This window comes from Fusarium flagelliforme, assembly GCF_020744385.1.
Source record: "Fusarium flagelliforme strain FIESC 12 MPI-CAGE-AA-0113 chromosome Unknown B0J16scaffold_5, whole genome shotgun sequence".
In the NCBI taxonomy this organism is placed as follows: Eukaryota; Fungi; Ascomycota; class Sordariomycetes; order Hypocreales; family Nectriaceae; genus Fusarium; species Fusarium flagelliforme.
The window spans coordinates 1,988,879-2,005,148 of NW_025763507.1; the positions used below are offsets into that span (position 1 = coordinate 1,988,879).

The window sequence follows — 16,270 nt, forward strand, 5'->3', positions numbered from 1 at the left end:
CAATTCATGTCAGGTAACCAGTACCTACTTGCGTTATTAGACTAAGGTAGGCCAATAATTATTATTTATTATTCATCGTGTTCAGTACCTAGACTTTAATGTCAATATTAATCAACTACCAACTGTTTACTGCATGCCCATCATACCCCAGCAAGTTGGGTTGGTTGGATACGTCGAGTCAGCCTCACCAGCTGGCAAGCTGGTGGCTTCATTACTATACCCACTGCTACCTGTCTACGGCTACGTCAAAACCCGAAGCTATCCAGAAGGGAACCTGCATCCGGTTCTTCAAACATCGTAGGGGGTGCCTTGACCGTCTTCTTGTTCTCTCGATGTGCCTCAAAGTGGAGGGTGGGCGACGGTAAGTCCGCAACGACTAGCGAGCTTCTCCTCCGAAGCAATTTAAGAGGGTTGATCTCTCCGCCGAGGCCAACCGCTCCTGGAGACCGCTGAAACTCCCAGTTTCGTACTGTCTTGATGTCAGCGCATATTCAACTAATCATCTGCTGTTCCAATTCGTACCTATATCCAGTCCGAGAAGGTCGCAGCCCATTCGGTCATACAGTTTTGCACTGTGTAGCACGAACTCCCATTCGACTTTCGGGGTAATTTTAGAAGCACCTCTCAAAGTCTGTAGCGTTTGATGACGCAAATGTGAGTAGAGAACGACCAGTGCAGGGTCATCCGTGAGGTACAGCCGAGACTTGATGTCAGGAGAGCAAGGGGTTTCCAGCAGCGTATACACGGGGGTCTGTGAGCCAGGTCAATATTTGTGTCTCTTGCGTCATGTGTGTCTGAACTGTTATGACGTACAATAAGTGCTCGTACAGCTACATCCTTGCGACCGAGCATCCAGAACGCCCAGGCAGCAAGCCACCGATTGCCTTCTTGGGCTGCCAGCGGCAGGACTGTTTCTTGAAGGAGTCGGCGCAGTACCGGGCCGTCGTCCCCCTCGTATACTCGAGATATAGTTATGGCAAGTTGCATGTCTTTTAATTGGTTAAGGCACACCTGAACAGCGTCGTGGAGGTGGTCGGCGAGAAGGAAGAATGCAGCAGCATACTCTGAACACAGTTAATCTCGGTATCATCCAGAACTGCCAATAAGTGTCTTACCAAAGCGTCTCCTACTAAGCAGAGCATATGCATTCTTGAGGGCCGCTGATCTCCATTTAGGGTCTTCAAAATTGTTTGCGAGCAATCTTTGAGTGGCTGCCTGTTCTTTGTTCCAGTTCGCCATTCTCCACAGACCTTGAAGAACAGTCTTCTTGCGAAGGGCAAGGTAATATAGACTGCAGTCAACTGGGTTTTTGACCTCGTTTTTGGTATATTCATTTCGGGCGACCAGTTCAAACTGGGCTTTCTGTAAGTTGTTAACTACTGCGTTGAGTGTGTGTCGTGTCATTAAACAATTACCAGTGCAGTTGGGTCAGTCAGCCACATGAAAAGACCGCTCTCGCGGGCATGCTCCCACAGCATGTTGCCGTGGTTTTGTCGGGAAACAAAGTCTACCAGAATATCTTGGCTGTTGGAGTGAAAGGCCCAATTGATTTCCCTCCATGAAAGGTGCATTTCGTTGGTACGTCCTTTACGAAGGGCATGTTGACGGAACAACAGCATGAATCGAGCGCCGTTCTCGTCCATTGAGCGGCGGTGACGCTCAACGAGGGAAACGCATTCAATAATGTCTGCCAGCTGGATCTGTTCATGCCCGGAGAGCTGTGGAATATTGATCTTAACCAGTTTTTCATTGATCGATAGAGCAGTCTGCTCAGTGAAAACGTCTTCGTCGTCAACGTCGTTCGCACGATTGCCGTTGAGGTAGATACCATTGGACTTTTCACTGGCCAGGGTGTGGCTTTGCTAAGGTATTGTGTTAAAACGGTATACAATCAATGGTGGAATAAAGTAATGACTTACCCCGGACATATAAAACTCAGCCATATCCATCCCCAGATAGTCATCTAGGGTCTCGCCTTCGATATAATACTTCAATGTCTTGTACATAGCAACCAGGATGCGTCGGACAAGCGTGGCTTTGCCTGACAAGATGCATTGGATGAGGAATTGGGGGTGAAATACTGGCAAAGGGCCATTAAAACGCTGAACGACCTGAAACAAATCCAGATTGCCATCTTTGCGTAAAGGGAGTCGCAAATCTGTCTTCATCGACTCGGAGACTCCGACATGTCTGTCCTGGACAAACATCTGGTTCCCTGCGCCAATGACCAAATGGCCATCGCCCAGCCAGGTTGAATCGCCAATTGGGTGGGGGGTGAGTTCTCGAATGCTGATCTCACGTATCTGCGCCCATGCTGGGCCTTTATTCAGGTAATCGAATCGCATTTGCGAAAGGAGTATTACTCGATAAGGGAAACCGACAGCAAGGATAGATTGACCATCGGGCGTTGATGTCCAGTCCAAGTCTTGTATGACCTGATGCTCTTGAAAATTGTTTTCATATTCGAGGCGAGCACCCCCGATGTCCCAGATTGTAAGTTGTGACCGCGACGAATTCACCAGAGCAGCCTTTTTCAAAGTACTTCCACTTACCAACGCCGGCTGGGATATACCTGTCTCAGTGGTGCATGTAGACAGCCATCCAACACTACGGTTATTAGTGTCAACTCGTGCGGTCCAGAAATCCACGCGGCCTGTATAGGTATAAGAAATGGCGACATCGCGAGCAAAGATATCTAGGAAGCTTGAGACGACAGGTTGAGACCCAGCAGGATCTACCGGCAGAACATATGCCAGATCTTTGATGTCTTTTAGTTCAAAGTGGCTTAGCTCCTCAATACTAGCTCCTGCTGTTGCTTTTGGATCATCAAAGTAGCGAGGCAATTGAACTTCCCACACAATGCCATGTCCTTCCGAGGTTATAGTTGCGATATGAGCAACGGTGTAGTTCTTGATATCTGATCGAGGAAGAATGATAAGGCAGAGGGGTTTTCCTACAACCTGGTAACCACGTTGAGCGAGCACAGAAGCTCGGCGAGCCCTACAGTCCCAAAGTAAGATTGTTTCGTGGCGGAGGAATACCACAAATCGTCCCTTCCTCAGCACACATATTCGATGGATATGACCCTTTTCCGGTACGACACTTGCTCTTGTGAGAGCAAGCCCTGAGTTGTCCTGCGGCAGCAAGAGATGTTTCCATACGATGCTTTCGCCATCTCGTGTGCGGGAGACTACCGCTCGCCCGCTATAGTTTCGCACAATTTTAGTGATAGAAGTCGAATGTCCAGACCAGATAGTTCGCAGGGAGAGGCGCCGATCGTTAGTGGTAGGGTCAAATAGATCTGCAACGCTACCACTGAACACGCCTATCCTTCCATCAAATGCGTGCAACATGAAATGGACCTTACCACTATCTTTGTCGCAATACGTCTGAATCTCGGTATGAGGGGTGTCATGAGCTGACAGGAATTTGCCAACAAGTTCAAAATGGATGTCTGTAACTTGTGCTACCTTGAAAAGAGTTGGTGAATTCGCCGTAATACTCCCAACATTCTCGAGGGCCCAGGCTGACATGATTCCTTTTCCGTCAAAGGCCATACAAATTTCTGGGTTCTTGGTTGCGATTGCTACCAGGTGGTCGAGAGCGACAGGGTCATCGGTGTTCAAGTCGTCAGACATTCGCGCCTGTACAGCTTGCTCGACAGAAGCGGTAAAATCTCGCCCATCAAGAACTAGAGCAAACCGCATATCCACCCCTTCGGGATTTTCTTGCGAGGGCGCACAAACATCGACCTGACCCCATAGCTGCCAATGCTTCCCGTCAGGCGTATCGGTCGGCGTCCATACGCGGATGCATTTATCAAGACATATGGTATACAAAACGTTGTCCGATGCTTGTTCCACGTGAAACGGCCTGCGCCACCTCACCGAGGTTATAATATTTGGGTGTCGAAGATACGTGAGATCGAAGCGGACTTCGTCGGCACCGAAGTTGAGTCTACGCCAGACCTTAATCAAGTGGTCGTGATGGCCCGTCGAAGCGATGTATCTCGAATCGTATGACAATGTTGCATATTTGGCGATGCTCGACAACTCTTTCTGCCAGAGACACCTAGGTTCGGTTTTGGTGTCGAACAGGGACAAGCAGTGGGTGGCTACTAGAAGTTCCTCGGAGCTGCCCCACGACAATGTGCACGGCGTGTCGTCAGGGTTCGGGAAGGGAATATCGAAGGTGGCTTCAAGCGCCCACTTGTAACTGTAAGCTCATGTCCAAGTTATGAGGAGGCAAATTGCAGGGGTGAGTGAACCTTCGAAGTGTCCTCATGCGATCCGAAAGGTTTGTACACGCGAACTTGGGTCAAGGTGCAAGTAGCAATCTTGCCCGTAGCCTCATCCACTGCGATAGCTTCTAGAGTTTGTTCCCCCTCGTCGTAGACTGTCTGTAGAATTCTATGGGATCCTTCCAATATTGTAAAGGCGCTGCCTGTGATGTATGTCTATGCAATACCCAGTCGTCAGTAGAGTTTGGGCTCGAGAGTATATGTCAAGTTGGTACTTACATTGATGTGTCGGGAGTCCCAGTAACCCGAGGCTAGCCCTTGGAGCCTTGAGCGCGGGTTTCCCGGCAAAACGGCCTTCATGCTATCAAGGAGCACGGTTTGCGCGCATATCTTGAGGAATGTGGCGGCGCTATGATCAAGCGCAGAAGATAGATGCTGGAGGTGAAGTTTAATAGCTTTGGTGCAGAGTAATCTAGCGACTGCTAACCCATGGAGGGAGGGTCGATGCAATTAACGGGTGAAGACCAAGCGTGTAGAAGTGACGTGACCCCCATTAGGTACCTACCTCTAGGTAGTACCTACTACCTAATGTAGAATGGAACCCACACCGGGGCGACCCATAGGTGCACGGCTAAGTATGAACCTATGGATGACACTACCTGGCAGGTGCCGAGTCCCCATAGGACCAGTTCAATATCGCAATACGCAGGACTGCAGGGTAAATAAAGAAAAGTGATGCGTATCTACCTAGGTATTCAAGAATAGGTCATGTTATTATATGGCCATAGAAGGTTTGTACTGGCAGCATTCATAAACAAAGTGCTTCAGAAGTTAAGATATGTAGCCCCGAACTGCGCTTCACAACCTCCATCATCGAACAGCTGGGTACTGATCTGAGCAAATTCTGAGCTCAAGAACATGTATGCAAGAAACTATTGCTTGTCCAACGCCATCGGCATAGCGCCGTTATGCAATCGCTTAACTCAATACTAACAGAGGGGTATCCTTTTTTATCAACAAGTCATCCAACGTAAAACAAACACATCCAGGCCATACACGCCCAATCCTGCTTTTCACAACTGTCCCAACCTCCTCCGTATATACAACCACCCTACCTGGTTATAAAACTATTGATTCACACCTGCGCGGCCACGCATTTGATCACTCCGTGATGCTCGTAACGGGCGGGTATGTGGTGTAGCTGAGAATGTTCTCGGCGATTGTATGCGCACCGATCTCGTTGCTGGTGTAAATTTCGCAGTTGGCCGCAGGGGGGCGGACTGCGTGTCGGAGGGCTTGGCACCGACGGATTTGCTGCCAACTATCGAAGAGTTTGGATCTGGTGAGGAAGTTCGAGGTGCAACGGTACGGCCATTCAAAGGTTTGAATCCGAAAGACTTCTTCGCAGCAAGTGGCTGTTGCAAGAGCTCAGACCGCCTGAGCCCTTCAGACTCTGGAACCTCGACTTGCCTAGACAAACCCTGGGCCGCTTGGATTGATTCAAATTTTGGCATTCGCGAACGACGCGGTGTCGTTCCTCTGGCTGCAAAGCCAGGATCAGATTCGTTGTTTTGTCCTTGTGTGCTTCGTTCCAAGTGCGACGGTACTGGCGCCATTGGGGTTGTCGATGGCAAAGACGAGAATTGGGCGGGTCCCCTCGAGGCAGGCCTAAGCGACGGTGATAATGGTAGTTCCCCGTCGTCGTCGTCACCAGAGAAGGCCTCGTCGTTCTCATCGGCCTCCCTAAGCGGCGCCATTGATCCAGGTGGCATGATCGTCGACATGGAGAACGGCTGACCTGTCCATCGAGTTGGTGTCTCGAGCGGTGCACTAGAGTAATCATAACCCCGGTCGCTGCGATTTACCACTGAACGCCTTCCAGAGATCATCCTCCAGCCACCGCGGGGCCACGCGGCGGGTACAGAGTTTGGGTGTGGGCGGGATCCCCGAGTAGAGAGGCGGATTCTATCGTCCCGTTGCTTCCAGTGTTGCAAGACGCGGTTGCGTCGCTCACGTTCGTGCTTCTTTTGAACTTCCAACGCTGTATGAGCTTGACCACTCTGCTGCAGGGAGGCGATTGACCACGATTTTAGGCACTGGCGTTGTTTGGCAACTGCCCACAGTTGCCAGGCTTCTGTATCTTGCTGATCAAGGCTACTGGTGTGCACCTTCCAGACTTCTAGCCAGCCTTGCGCATGTTGCAGTTCAGCTGACTGTATGCGCCGATGGTGCATATCTACTTGTTCTTTCCATGTATCTATCGTCAGCGCCACTTGATGCGACACCTTCAGAGCTAGCAGCTCCTGCGCCGTGTCGCTTTGGACTCGATCCTCCACAACGAAAGCTTTCCACCTATCAATGGCACTGAAAAAATTGCGCTTCTTCCTAGCAGATGATACTTGTGTGTATCGCGCCATCAGATATCTCTTGATAGACTGCTTGTCCTGGTTTTTGCGATCCTTTATGGTTCGATCGAAGGTTCGCAAAACTGTAGTTGCTCCAAGATACAGACGAGCTCGACTTTCTAGGCGTATCATCTGGGAAGAAGCAGACTGTAGTCGCCAGAAACCCCTCAGGACCTTGGTCTTAGCCTGCCCCTCGTAGTATTCTTCCGCTCTCCGTCCCATATCACCGTCCTGATCTGCACACTGAAGCCATCGATCGAACGCCCGTCCAACCTGAAGATACTCGCGTCTCCATTGGAATGCTTGAGCTCTTGCTCTCAAGTTCCACTGGTAAAAAGCTGAGTTGACTTTCTCTGCCATGAGTTGCTGACGATGACCAATTGCTTTTCGGCGAGTCTCGGCTTGATCCCACCATTCTCGCAAGTAAGCAAAAGAATGTTGAATCTCCCCAATACGCCGAGAAGTGGCCAGCAGTCGATTTTCCTTCTGCCTGTGGTTCTGCCACTGGTGAACAGCATCCACTCGAAGCCGCACACCTGATTGGGTCTGTATGGCGTATTGAAGAGACTCATCATGGGAAGCCTGCAACAACCACTTTGAGACGACCCCAGATCTACTACGCAAAGCCTTCACGCGGCGGCCTACGTGTGCAAGGCGATGGCAAGACCAGCAGTCAAGAACGCGCTGGACCTTCATCACCTGATAAGCCCGAGCAGCTGTCCGTGCAATCTCCTGCAGGTCCCTCTCCTGCGTGGCGATCCGTTGCCACTTTTTTATTACGACGGCGGCTCTCATGTGATCAGTAACGGGTTCCCGAAGCGCGGGAGCTTGACTCCAGGATCGAAAGTAGCGGAAGCGTATCATATGTCGTCTCGCGACAGCATCTCGTTCGAGTCGCCGCGCAGTACGATCGGCCCAGTGGTTGAAGACCTTGCTTGCGAGATAAATTTCACGAGCTCTACTGGCTCGCTTGAGAAGTTGGTTATGTTCCTTCTCTAAATCGACTTGCAGCCCAGGTGTCGAAAGGCTGTCTTCAGCCACCACCTGTTGTGGTGGTGTATCTCTTAGGCCTTCTTCGGGTGTAGAATGATGGACAATTGTATCTTCATTCTGATTCGCTGTGTTGGACCGAGCTGAATTGGTTGGAGAATGCACCTCTGGTACATTGTGCGATGAACTGGGCGGCGCTTCCTTTATCTCTTCTAGTCCGCTGAGAGGTCCTTCTCTGGAACTGGGAGGGACTTCATCATTATGGTGCGAGGGGTCTTCATCATGTGGAGCCTGTTGCGCATTGCTCTGTATCAAAGACGTCGTTGACCGAATTGCATTGTTCAGTACTGCAAAAGGCCGATGTATGAATGACTGTGTCGAAATTGGCATGGCATACGCGCCCGTCAATTCCTTTGTGGAATTCTGACTATGCGACTCGCCCCTCATCTGTACCGATGTTACAGTTGGACGTGCAGTTACAGCAGATCCTTCACCATGAGATTGAGCTTCGAAGTTCCTGACATCGGCGGATGCTTCCTCGGGAATACTGGGAAAAGAAGGGATTCGCTGTGCAGGCTGGCCGCGACGGTTCGCAACTAAAGAGCGCCAGCGGTTCATAGCCGATGATACAACGGCTTTCCGCATTTCCTCGTAATCACCATCTTCATCGTCTGTTTCGGAGAGCCCCTGTTCATCATGCTGGTGATTGTGTAGTCTTGGCGGTGATGGTGATTGCGATGACGATTGAGGCGAGGATGGAGGTGAGGATGTTAACTGAGACGCTACTACTTCAGCAGTAAGATGGCCATTCAGCGGTTCGTCCTTCTGATGCGCTTTCTGATGCAAGGCTTCGTTACTTTGACAACTTGCCAAGGATGCGGCCGGCGATACAGAAGCTGAGGTCCGAACCGAGACCGTAGTATTATCACCAAACTCCAGCACAATACCCATACGGTTCAGTATGGACTGGAACTTGTCAAGTAGGCTGTTTTCGCCTTGTTCACCACCTACACGGAAAACAAACGTTGATAAATGATGGTCGGAGTCAGGATCGATTCCATAAGTGGGGAGTACAGCATCATATGCCTTGAACAGCGCAGCAGCAGGAAGAGGCTTAGGTTCGGGGACCGAGTCGAGTAACTCCTGAGCAGCGACAACTACCGCGTGCAGTGTAGCGATATCTGGTGCGGTTAGTGTCAGGCAGGCTGGAGCTGTGCTTGCGAGTGATACGGACCTTCGTTAGAATAGTATGGTTCCTGGCTTGAAGGCGTCCGACTTGCATTGCTTGATCGGCCATCGTCTGACGGCGAAGCCGGTCTCTGCACAGCCGGCGACATGGATGCTGCTGGTGAAGTCGCATTTGGGACCTGTTGCGAGAAATCTGAGGACATGAGCAGATAATTGTTGGCGAGCTGCCCACGTCCGTCATTGGCCCATAGTCAGGAAGGCGCAATGTCTTGCTTCGACGGGTGATGGCAACAAGCTACCGCGAAGCTATTAAAGAGGTAATAACCAGACAGGATAAGCGCGAGAGAAAGGCAACAGATTTGAGAAACGGCGAAGTAAAGAATTGAACAAGAGCGATGCTTGCGACACAGTCAAAATAAACAAACTCTCGATTCGAAGGAGGGGGGCGGTGTCCTAACAAAGCGCAAAGCGGCATTCATTTGGAAAAACACACGCGAATTCGCGGTCGCGATAGTCGAGGTAGGGATACGTGGGTTCTGTGAGCTTTGACGTGTAAAGTGGGTGGCTGGTGCCACACAGCCACAATCCCCCCATGAGGCGGGCTAGTGATTTCGGCAATGAGTGAGTGACCATGCATCCCGTCACCACTTTTCAACAATCAAGATAGCAACATTACACATTTCAATCCCTCAGCAAGTTATCATGAACCAGCAAAGAACTCGTCCCATCCAAAAGCTTGCTAAGGCAGTCTCCCAATGCTCCGTAGAGGTACACGACCTTACCCTTGTTTTCACCAATTTTGCCACTGACTTGTCGACAGGCCACAGCCTATGGCAAATGCATTGTCGCTGACTACAACGCTGTGCACAAAGATAAGTGTGCTAAACAGTTTATGAGGCTTAAAGACTGTTACCTGGTAAGATTATTTGGTCATTCGCATCATAATATGTTCCTGACCTTTCTCAGGCAGCTTCAAAAAAATCATAGCTTGCTTTTATAAGTAGCAGTAAACTATTAGATCATGTCATGAACGAGTTTTTCTTTTCTTTTGCCTGTCTGTGGATTTCTAGGTTTGAAAGTTTACAACTTGAGCAATCTCAGCATGAATGTGGCCTTTGAGACTTCTTGCTCCTCCTCCGCGATGAGACTGTCAGGTTGAGCCTCAGCACTAGCTTCCTCGAGAGGTCGGCGCAAAGCCCTCTCAAAAGCAGGAGTCTGCGACTTGAAGGCACCCGATAAGCCGACATCATCAGGGTCGGCAAGAACTCTGTACTCCATCTTGATATCATCCGTGGGCACGAGTCCCGCTTTCTTTCGAAGTCGCTGTACACGGTTGATAATCTCACGACCAAGACCCTCTGCTGCCAGTTCCGGATGAATCTCTGTGTCGAGGATGGTGAGTACCTCACTATCGGTGTTGGTCTCAAAGTTCTTTGAAGAGTCGTCCTCTTTAACGCCCCGGCGTACAACGAGGTCACCCTCCTCCAGGCGAATACCATCGACATCAATGTGTTTATCTTGGAGGTATCCCTTTACCTGCTCACTAGTAAGAAGAGGCAAGCCCTTCTTGACACGGGCCATATCCTTCTTGAGCTTCTTTCCAAGTACTGGCCAGTCTGCAGTGACGCTGTACTGCACGTTGTAATTGGATTCGTCGCTGGAAAGGATAAGATCTCGCACATTCAGTTCTTCGCTGATGTACTTCTGTAACGATTTGACATCTTCCAAGTACTGCGGGTCGGAGTGAAGAACCACGAGGGTTTTCAGAGGCTGCTTGAGACCAATATTGCGACGTTCACGCGATACACGAGCAAGTTCAATGACGCGCTGCATTCGACCAACACGTCGCTCCACCTCCTCGTCGAATAGTTCCTGGCGCACATCCGGGAATGGCAGGAAATGAACACTACGGGAATCTTCACCCTGGAGTTCCTTGGGGATGTGAGGCAGGAGTTTGAGGTAAATGTTGTCTGTGAGGAAAGGTGTGAAAGGCGCTAGGCCGCGACACAAGGTGAAGAGTACCTCAAAAAGAGCGTTCAAGGCGTGCAAGGTGTCGTCGAGACCATTCTCACCCTTAAGTCGCTTACGGTTGAATCGAATATACCAGTTCGTGGTGTTATCGATAAGACCTAAGAGTCGTGGAACAACCTAGACAAGAGTCAGTATGAATTTATCGCATTATGTTGCTCAAGTTTCATATTAGTATTTACCGTGTATAGTCTGTAGGCTGCTTACAGTTAGCTGAGTTCGACGCAGTGGCAACAACGCGAGAAAAGATAGAACATGAGTTAAGTAAGAAAATAGAAAGCGGATGACTTACCCTCCATTTCTTGGTTGACAAACGCCAAAAGCGATTGGCAAGATGCCAGAATCCATCTGTCCATGACGTTGCTATTTGTCGCCTCCAGCTTTGGATCCCATTTGAAATCAACATTCTCAACCTTCTTGAGTAAAGCAACCTGACCTTCAAAGAACTTATAACTGTTCCAGAGAGGAAGAAGGACCTTCTGGACAACCTCTTTGACGCCAGACTCCTTGAACCGCAGTGGTTCGGCTCGAACAACAGGCGAGTTGATAAGATAGAGACGAAGAGCATCAGATCCGTACTTAGACATGATGATAGAGGGATCGGGGTAGTTCTTGAGTCGCTTCGACATCTTCTTGCCATCCTCTGCAAGGACGATTCCATTCACCACACAGTTTTTGAATGGCGATTTGCCGAATAGGTGAGTACCCAGCACTGTGAGAGTATAGAACCAGCCACGGGTTTGGTCAAGACCTTCAGCAATGAAGTTTCCTGGGAAAGACTTTTCGAACTTCTCGACGTTCTCAAAGGGATAGTGCTGACTGGCGTAGGGCATGCTGCCAGACTCAAACCAACAGTCGAACACCTCTTCGATACGCTTGAGCTGGCCCTTGCCCATTTTACTCGGGATCGTGATGTGATCAACCTTGTCACGATGAAGGTCGGAGAGATCACCCTCATATCCGCTCAGCTCGCGCAGCTCCTGGACGCTTCCGACACAAACTCTTTCTTCCAGATCCTCACTGACCCATAAGGGGATAGGTGTGCCCCAGTATCGGTTTCTACTGACATTCCAATCGCGAGCGTTAGCGATCCAGCTGGCGAACCGCTTCTCCTTGACGAATGACGGGACCCAGCGAGTCTCTTCAATGTTCTTGAGCATATCAGGAATGATATCAGGAATTCGAATAAACCAGGAAGGGACAGCCCTATAGATAAGGGGGGTATCTGAGCGAGGACACATGGGGTAGGAATGCTTGAGTTGAGACTCGTTAGCAATGCGACCGGCGTTCTTCAAGTATTTAATGATGTGCTTATCAGCTTCTTTGACGTGCATGCCCTTGAAGTCAGAGACACGATCGGTAAAGTGACCAGTATCATTGACAGGGTCGGGAGGTGATCTGTTCTCGGTGACGATACCGGCGGCAACGGCGACGTTGTAATCGTCCTCACCAAAGGCCGGAGCTTGGTGAACAATACCCACACCACTATCGTCAGTAACGTAGGTAGCGTTCAGAACTTTGAAGGCGACGTCCTTGAACTCCTCGTAGAAGTAGTTAAACGGAGGCGTGTATTTCCATCCCAGCATGTCTTTGCCAAGGATCTTCTCCACGATCTTGAACTTAGCCTTCTTGGGGTCCTTGTATAAGGTTCCAAGAAGTTTTTCAAGAAGAATGTATGTCTTTCCAGTCTTCTCATCCAGGATCTTGACATATTCAAAATCAGGGTGTGCTGCAAGTCCAAGATGTGATGGCAGCGTCCAGGGTGTAGTTGTCCAAGCAAGCAGGTTGACTTCGGGGTCGTCGACGAGAGGAAACGTGACGACAACCGCAGGGTCAGTAACATCTTGATAGTTCTGGTTGGCCTCGAAGTTACTCAGAGCAGTAGTGAGAACTGTAGAGTACGGCATAACTCGGTGACCTTGATAAACTTGGTCCTTGTCAAATAATTGCTTGAAAACCCACCACTCGGACTCCATGAAGTTAGGGTGCATAGTCTAGAGTGATACAATTCAGTAAGCCGGCATAATTCAGATCTTTATGGGCTTATTCACCTTGTAATCATTGTCAAAGTCAATCCAACGACCCAATCTCTCGATGGTGTGTCGCCATTCCTTGGCATAGCGCATAACAATAGAGCGACACTCTTCGTTGTACTTGGCAATGCCGAGCTCCATCACGGCAGCTTTCCCAGAGATTCCAAGCTTTTTGTCAATCTCGTGTTCGATGGGAAGACCATGAGTATCCCAGCCAAAGCGGCGTTCGACGTGAAAGCCCTTCATGGACCAGTATCGAGGAATGACATCCTTGATGGTGGAGGCAAGAAGATGCCCATAGTGAGGAAGTCCGGTCGCGAAAGGAGGTCCGTCGTAGAAAGTGTAGTGAGGACGGCCTTTAGACAATTCTACCTATAGTAATGGCTCGGGTCAGAGGAATGATTCGAGGGGGCTGCAAAGGGTGGTTAGGAAACGAACCTGCCGAAGGAAGGCATCGATCTCGCGCCACCTCTGAAGGACAGCCTCTTCTTCTTTGGGAAAATCGATGGACATGGTGACTGACGGTTTGGCTACAAGGCAGAGAGGAATCGATTAGTCAGTTGTTCAGTCAGTCCAGCCAGGCCATTCTTCGAATGCGGCAAGGTTGTGGGAGTGATAGATTCTTTTTTCTTTTTTCCCTTTCTTTCCCTCTTTCTTTTTCCTTTTCTTTTAGATAGCTACTCACCGTATGAGAGGTCTCGCCAGGAAATCGGTCAGCGCACGGAATACCTTGAGTATAGTCCACCAGCGACAAGGGAAGTCGTTGATGGAGGGGCAGGTTTGAGAAAAAGGCAGCTCGCGATGGTGGGTGAGTCAAGAGAAGAGACAGAAAGTGGGGGGAAATATGTGCCCCGCGTCGGACTCTCTCAGCACAGCACACGGAATGGAGGGGTCGTCCGACTTTCGGGGCTCTGAGGAACCTACTTACCTAGTAGGTACCTAGGTATGGAGCCCATTGGTCTCGCGTTGATTTATTCAACTAGACAGGCACCACAGAGTTGATGGCGTCCAAATCAAATTCTTGTTTTCGCGTCAAAAAATCGTACTTACAACCAATTCTCCTTCAGATCGCTCGTTTTGTATCGAGATTTCAGCCAGGCGCTAGGGTATCAGAAGAAGTGGCCGCCGAAACCATGGGAGACGAAATAATTTGGTCAGCCACCGCGAACCCAGTCTGGCACTTAGGCTCCTTTATTTTGGCATACTAGGTACCTAGTAGGTTAGTAGGTATGCCTGCCAGGTAACGATTTGAAACCCTACCAGGCACCTTAAACATACACTCTGCGATCTGCGACTATCGGTCACGAATTCCAGCACTAAAATGAAATGACTGGTCCAGTCAGATGTGGCGCGTGCGTGCCTTTAACTGCATTCATTCAACAACCTCCACTCCATACCTAAATTAGTACTTACAGGTAGTAGGTACCTACCTACCTACCTCAGTACCTACCTACCTAGGTAACTTACCGACCGATGGGCATTCGGTATTCAATGTCAACTGTCAAATAATCTGGACCAGACTTCACGAATGGCTGACATCTCATCCTGCGATTTACTTCTCTGTCACTCTCAACTCTGAAGTCGTGAGTATCTGGAACCCCTTCATCTAGCATCTAGCACTTTATGTCTAGGTACGGATACAGCCTGATTCCTGAGCTTGAGACCCATAACGCACCTACTTATCGATAACAAGCCTGACGTCTGAACACTACCTACCTTTCACATACCAGCAATTGATCATATACAGACAAACAAACATCGCATCAACACTTGGCGAGTACTTGCCTTGCAACAGAGAATTCCACGTCCTTGATAAATCTGCTGCATCGCCTTGAACTATGTCGTTCTTGTTTGGCAGGGCTCGGACACGCACAGTCGCTGATCTACCCAAACAAGCCCGCGAACATGTCTTGAAGCTTGATGGGCCACAGGGCCCGTCAAAGGTAATGACCGCATCATGCCAGCTCAGGAAATAACACTGACTCTGAAAGGCCGAAGAGCTTGCGCGAGTTCTGAGCCAAATGAAGACCATCCTTCAAGGCACTCCTGGTATGCCCCTCACTCTTCGTGCGAACCCCTGATCAATGGCTGAGACATCCTTCAAGAGGCCGATACATCACCAGAACAGATCTTGCAGCTCGTGACTGGGCTTATCGACGAGGATCTCCTTCACCTTCTCGCTGTCAATCTATTCCGCCTACCATTCGAGTCACGTAAAGACACACAGGTAATCTTCTCCTACGTCTTCCGCTTCCGCCCTGCTACCGCCGCCCCAAAGAGTGACCCTCTTGCTCTCTCGTACGTTGTGTGCAATCGACCTCAAGTCCTGGTCGAGCTATGTCGAGGCTATGATCACAAGGAGAGTGCTACGCCAGCGGGTTCTGTTCTGCGAGAATTGCTTAAGAATGAGGCAGCGGCTGCTATTATTCTGTACGATGATGGAGACGAGCCCGGTTCAAGTTCTAAGGGACTCAACGCCATTGACCGTGACCGGCCTCAGAGTGGCAGAGGCGTGTTCTGGAGATTTTTCGAGTGGGTAGATAAGAGCTCCTTTGAGGTGGCAGCTGACGCTTTCACTACATTCCGGGTGAGTTTCATTCACATCTTCCTTCTTCGCACGTAGCCACTGACTTCCTCGTAGGAACTCCTAACACGTCACAAGGATCTCGTGCCGAGGTACTTGTCCGCGAACTTTGATCTTTTCTTCGCCAAATACAACAATATCTTGGTCCAATCCAACAGCTACGTAACCAAGCGTCAATCCATAAAGCTCCTGGGTGAGATCCTGCTGGATCGCTCCAACTATAGCGTAATGACTGCTTACGTTGACCGTGGCGAGCACCTCAAAATATGCATGAACCTCTTGCGCGATGATAGGAAAATGGTTCAGTACGAGGGGTTCCATGTATTCAAGGTCTTTGTTGCCAACCCACACAAGTCCATCGCTGTCCAGAAAATTCTTCTCATGAATCGCGATAAGCTCCTCACATTCCTTTCCCATTTTCTTGAGGATCGAACAGATGACGAACAATTTATTGACGAGAGAGAGTTCTTGATCAAGCAAATTCGCAACATGCCGCCCGTTCCTGTCCCTCCTCAGCGGTAACCGTTGGCATGCTGTCGTACTTGTTTGTTAAGATCCCTTCTCACCGTACCATTTTACTTACTCATGCGGCGTTTCACCCTGCTTTACATTTATAGGGCGGCATGCGAGGCCAAAGAGCGCAGTTCTTTCTTTGTTCTATCACAATGACATTTTATAATGTACCCTTGTCTCATTCGTCACTCTTGCAGTATCTGCACGCTCCTGGCCGCAACGTTGCATTGACGGCATCAGGACACAGGTGTCCTTCCACTGACTTTGGCCGATGATATTATTATACAAA

General features: G+C 49.7%; 4 protein-coding genes across 4 annotated transcripts; 2 read left to right on the forward strand and 2 right to left on the reverse strand.

Moving 5' to 3' along the window:
- Nucleotides 1–245: 245 nt before the first annotated feature.
- On the reverse strand, nucleotides 246–9,026 carry B0J16DRAFT_385982 (RAVE protein 1 C terminal-domain-containing protein; the record flags this gene model as incomplete). Its single annotated transcript, XM_046131544.1, has 10 exons — nucleotides 246–469; nucleotides 523–751; nucleotides 814–1,064; nucleotides 1,116–1,362; nucleotides 1,416–1,862; nucleotides 1,920–4,208; nucleotides 4,268–4,456; nucleotides 4,520–4,675; nucleotides 5,473–8,816; nucleotides 8,870–9,026. 10 exons carry the CDS (start codon nucleotides 9,024–9,026, stop codon nucleotides 246–248), a joined length of 7,533 nt encoding a protein of 2,510 aa, XP_045981343.1.
- A 431-nt stretch (nucleotides 9,027–9,457) lies between these two features.
- B0J16DRAFT_157003 (uncharacterized protein) lies at nucleotides 9,458–9,857 on the forward strand. The gene is made up of 3 exons (XM_046122141.1): nucleotides 9,458–9,591; nucleotides 9,644–9,739; nucleotides 9,790–9,857. The coding sequence occupies exons 1-3, from the start codon at nucleotides 9,526–9,528 to the stop codon at nucleotides 9,808–9,810; spliced, it is 183 nt and encodes a 60-aa protein (XP_045981344.1). The 5' UTR covers nucleotides 9,458–9,525; the 3' UTR covers nucleotides 9,811–9,857.
- A 6-nt stretch (nucleotides 9,858–9,863) lies between these two features.
- B0J16DRAFT_157008 (tRNA synthetases class I-domain-containing protein) lies at nucleotides 9,864–13,721 on the reverse strand. Its single transcript, XM_046122142.1, has 6 exons — nucleotides 13,570–13,721; nucleotides 13,323–13,414; nucleotides 12,903–13,256; nucleotides 11,144–12,845; nucleotides 11,034–11,050; nucleotides 9,864–10,971 (listed from the first exon to the last, which is right to left on the reverse strand). Exons 2-6 carry the CDS (start codon nucleotides 13,395–13,397, stop codon nucleotides 9,904–9,906), a joined length of 3,216 nt encoding a protein of 1,071 aa, XP_045981345.1. The 5' UTR covers nucleotides 13,398–13,414; nucleotides 13,570–13,721; the 3' UTR covers nucleotides 9,864–9,903.
- A 1,001-nt stretch (nucleotides 13,722–14,722) lies between these two features.
- On the forward strand, nucleotides 14,723–15,990 carry B0J16DRAFT_271346 (Mo25-like protein; the record flags this gene model as incomplete). Its single annotated transcript, XM_046123575.1, has 4 exons — nucleotides 14,723–14,827; nucleotides 14,876–14,933; nucleotides 14,990–15,471; nucleotides 15,526–15,990. The coding sequence occupies 4 exons, from the start codon at nucleotides 14,723–14,725 to the stop codon at nucleotides 15,988–15,990; spliced, it is 1,110 nt and encodes a 369-aa protein (XP_045981346.1).
- Between the last annotated feature and the right edge of the window lie 280 nt (nucleotides 15,991–16,270).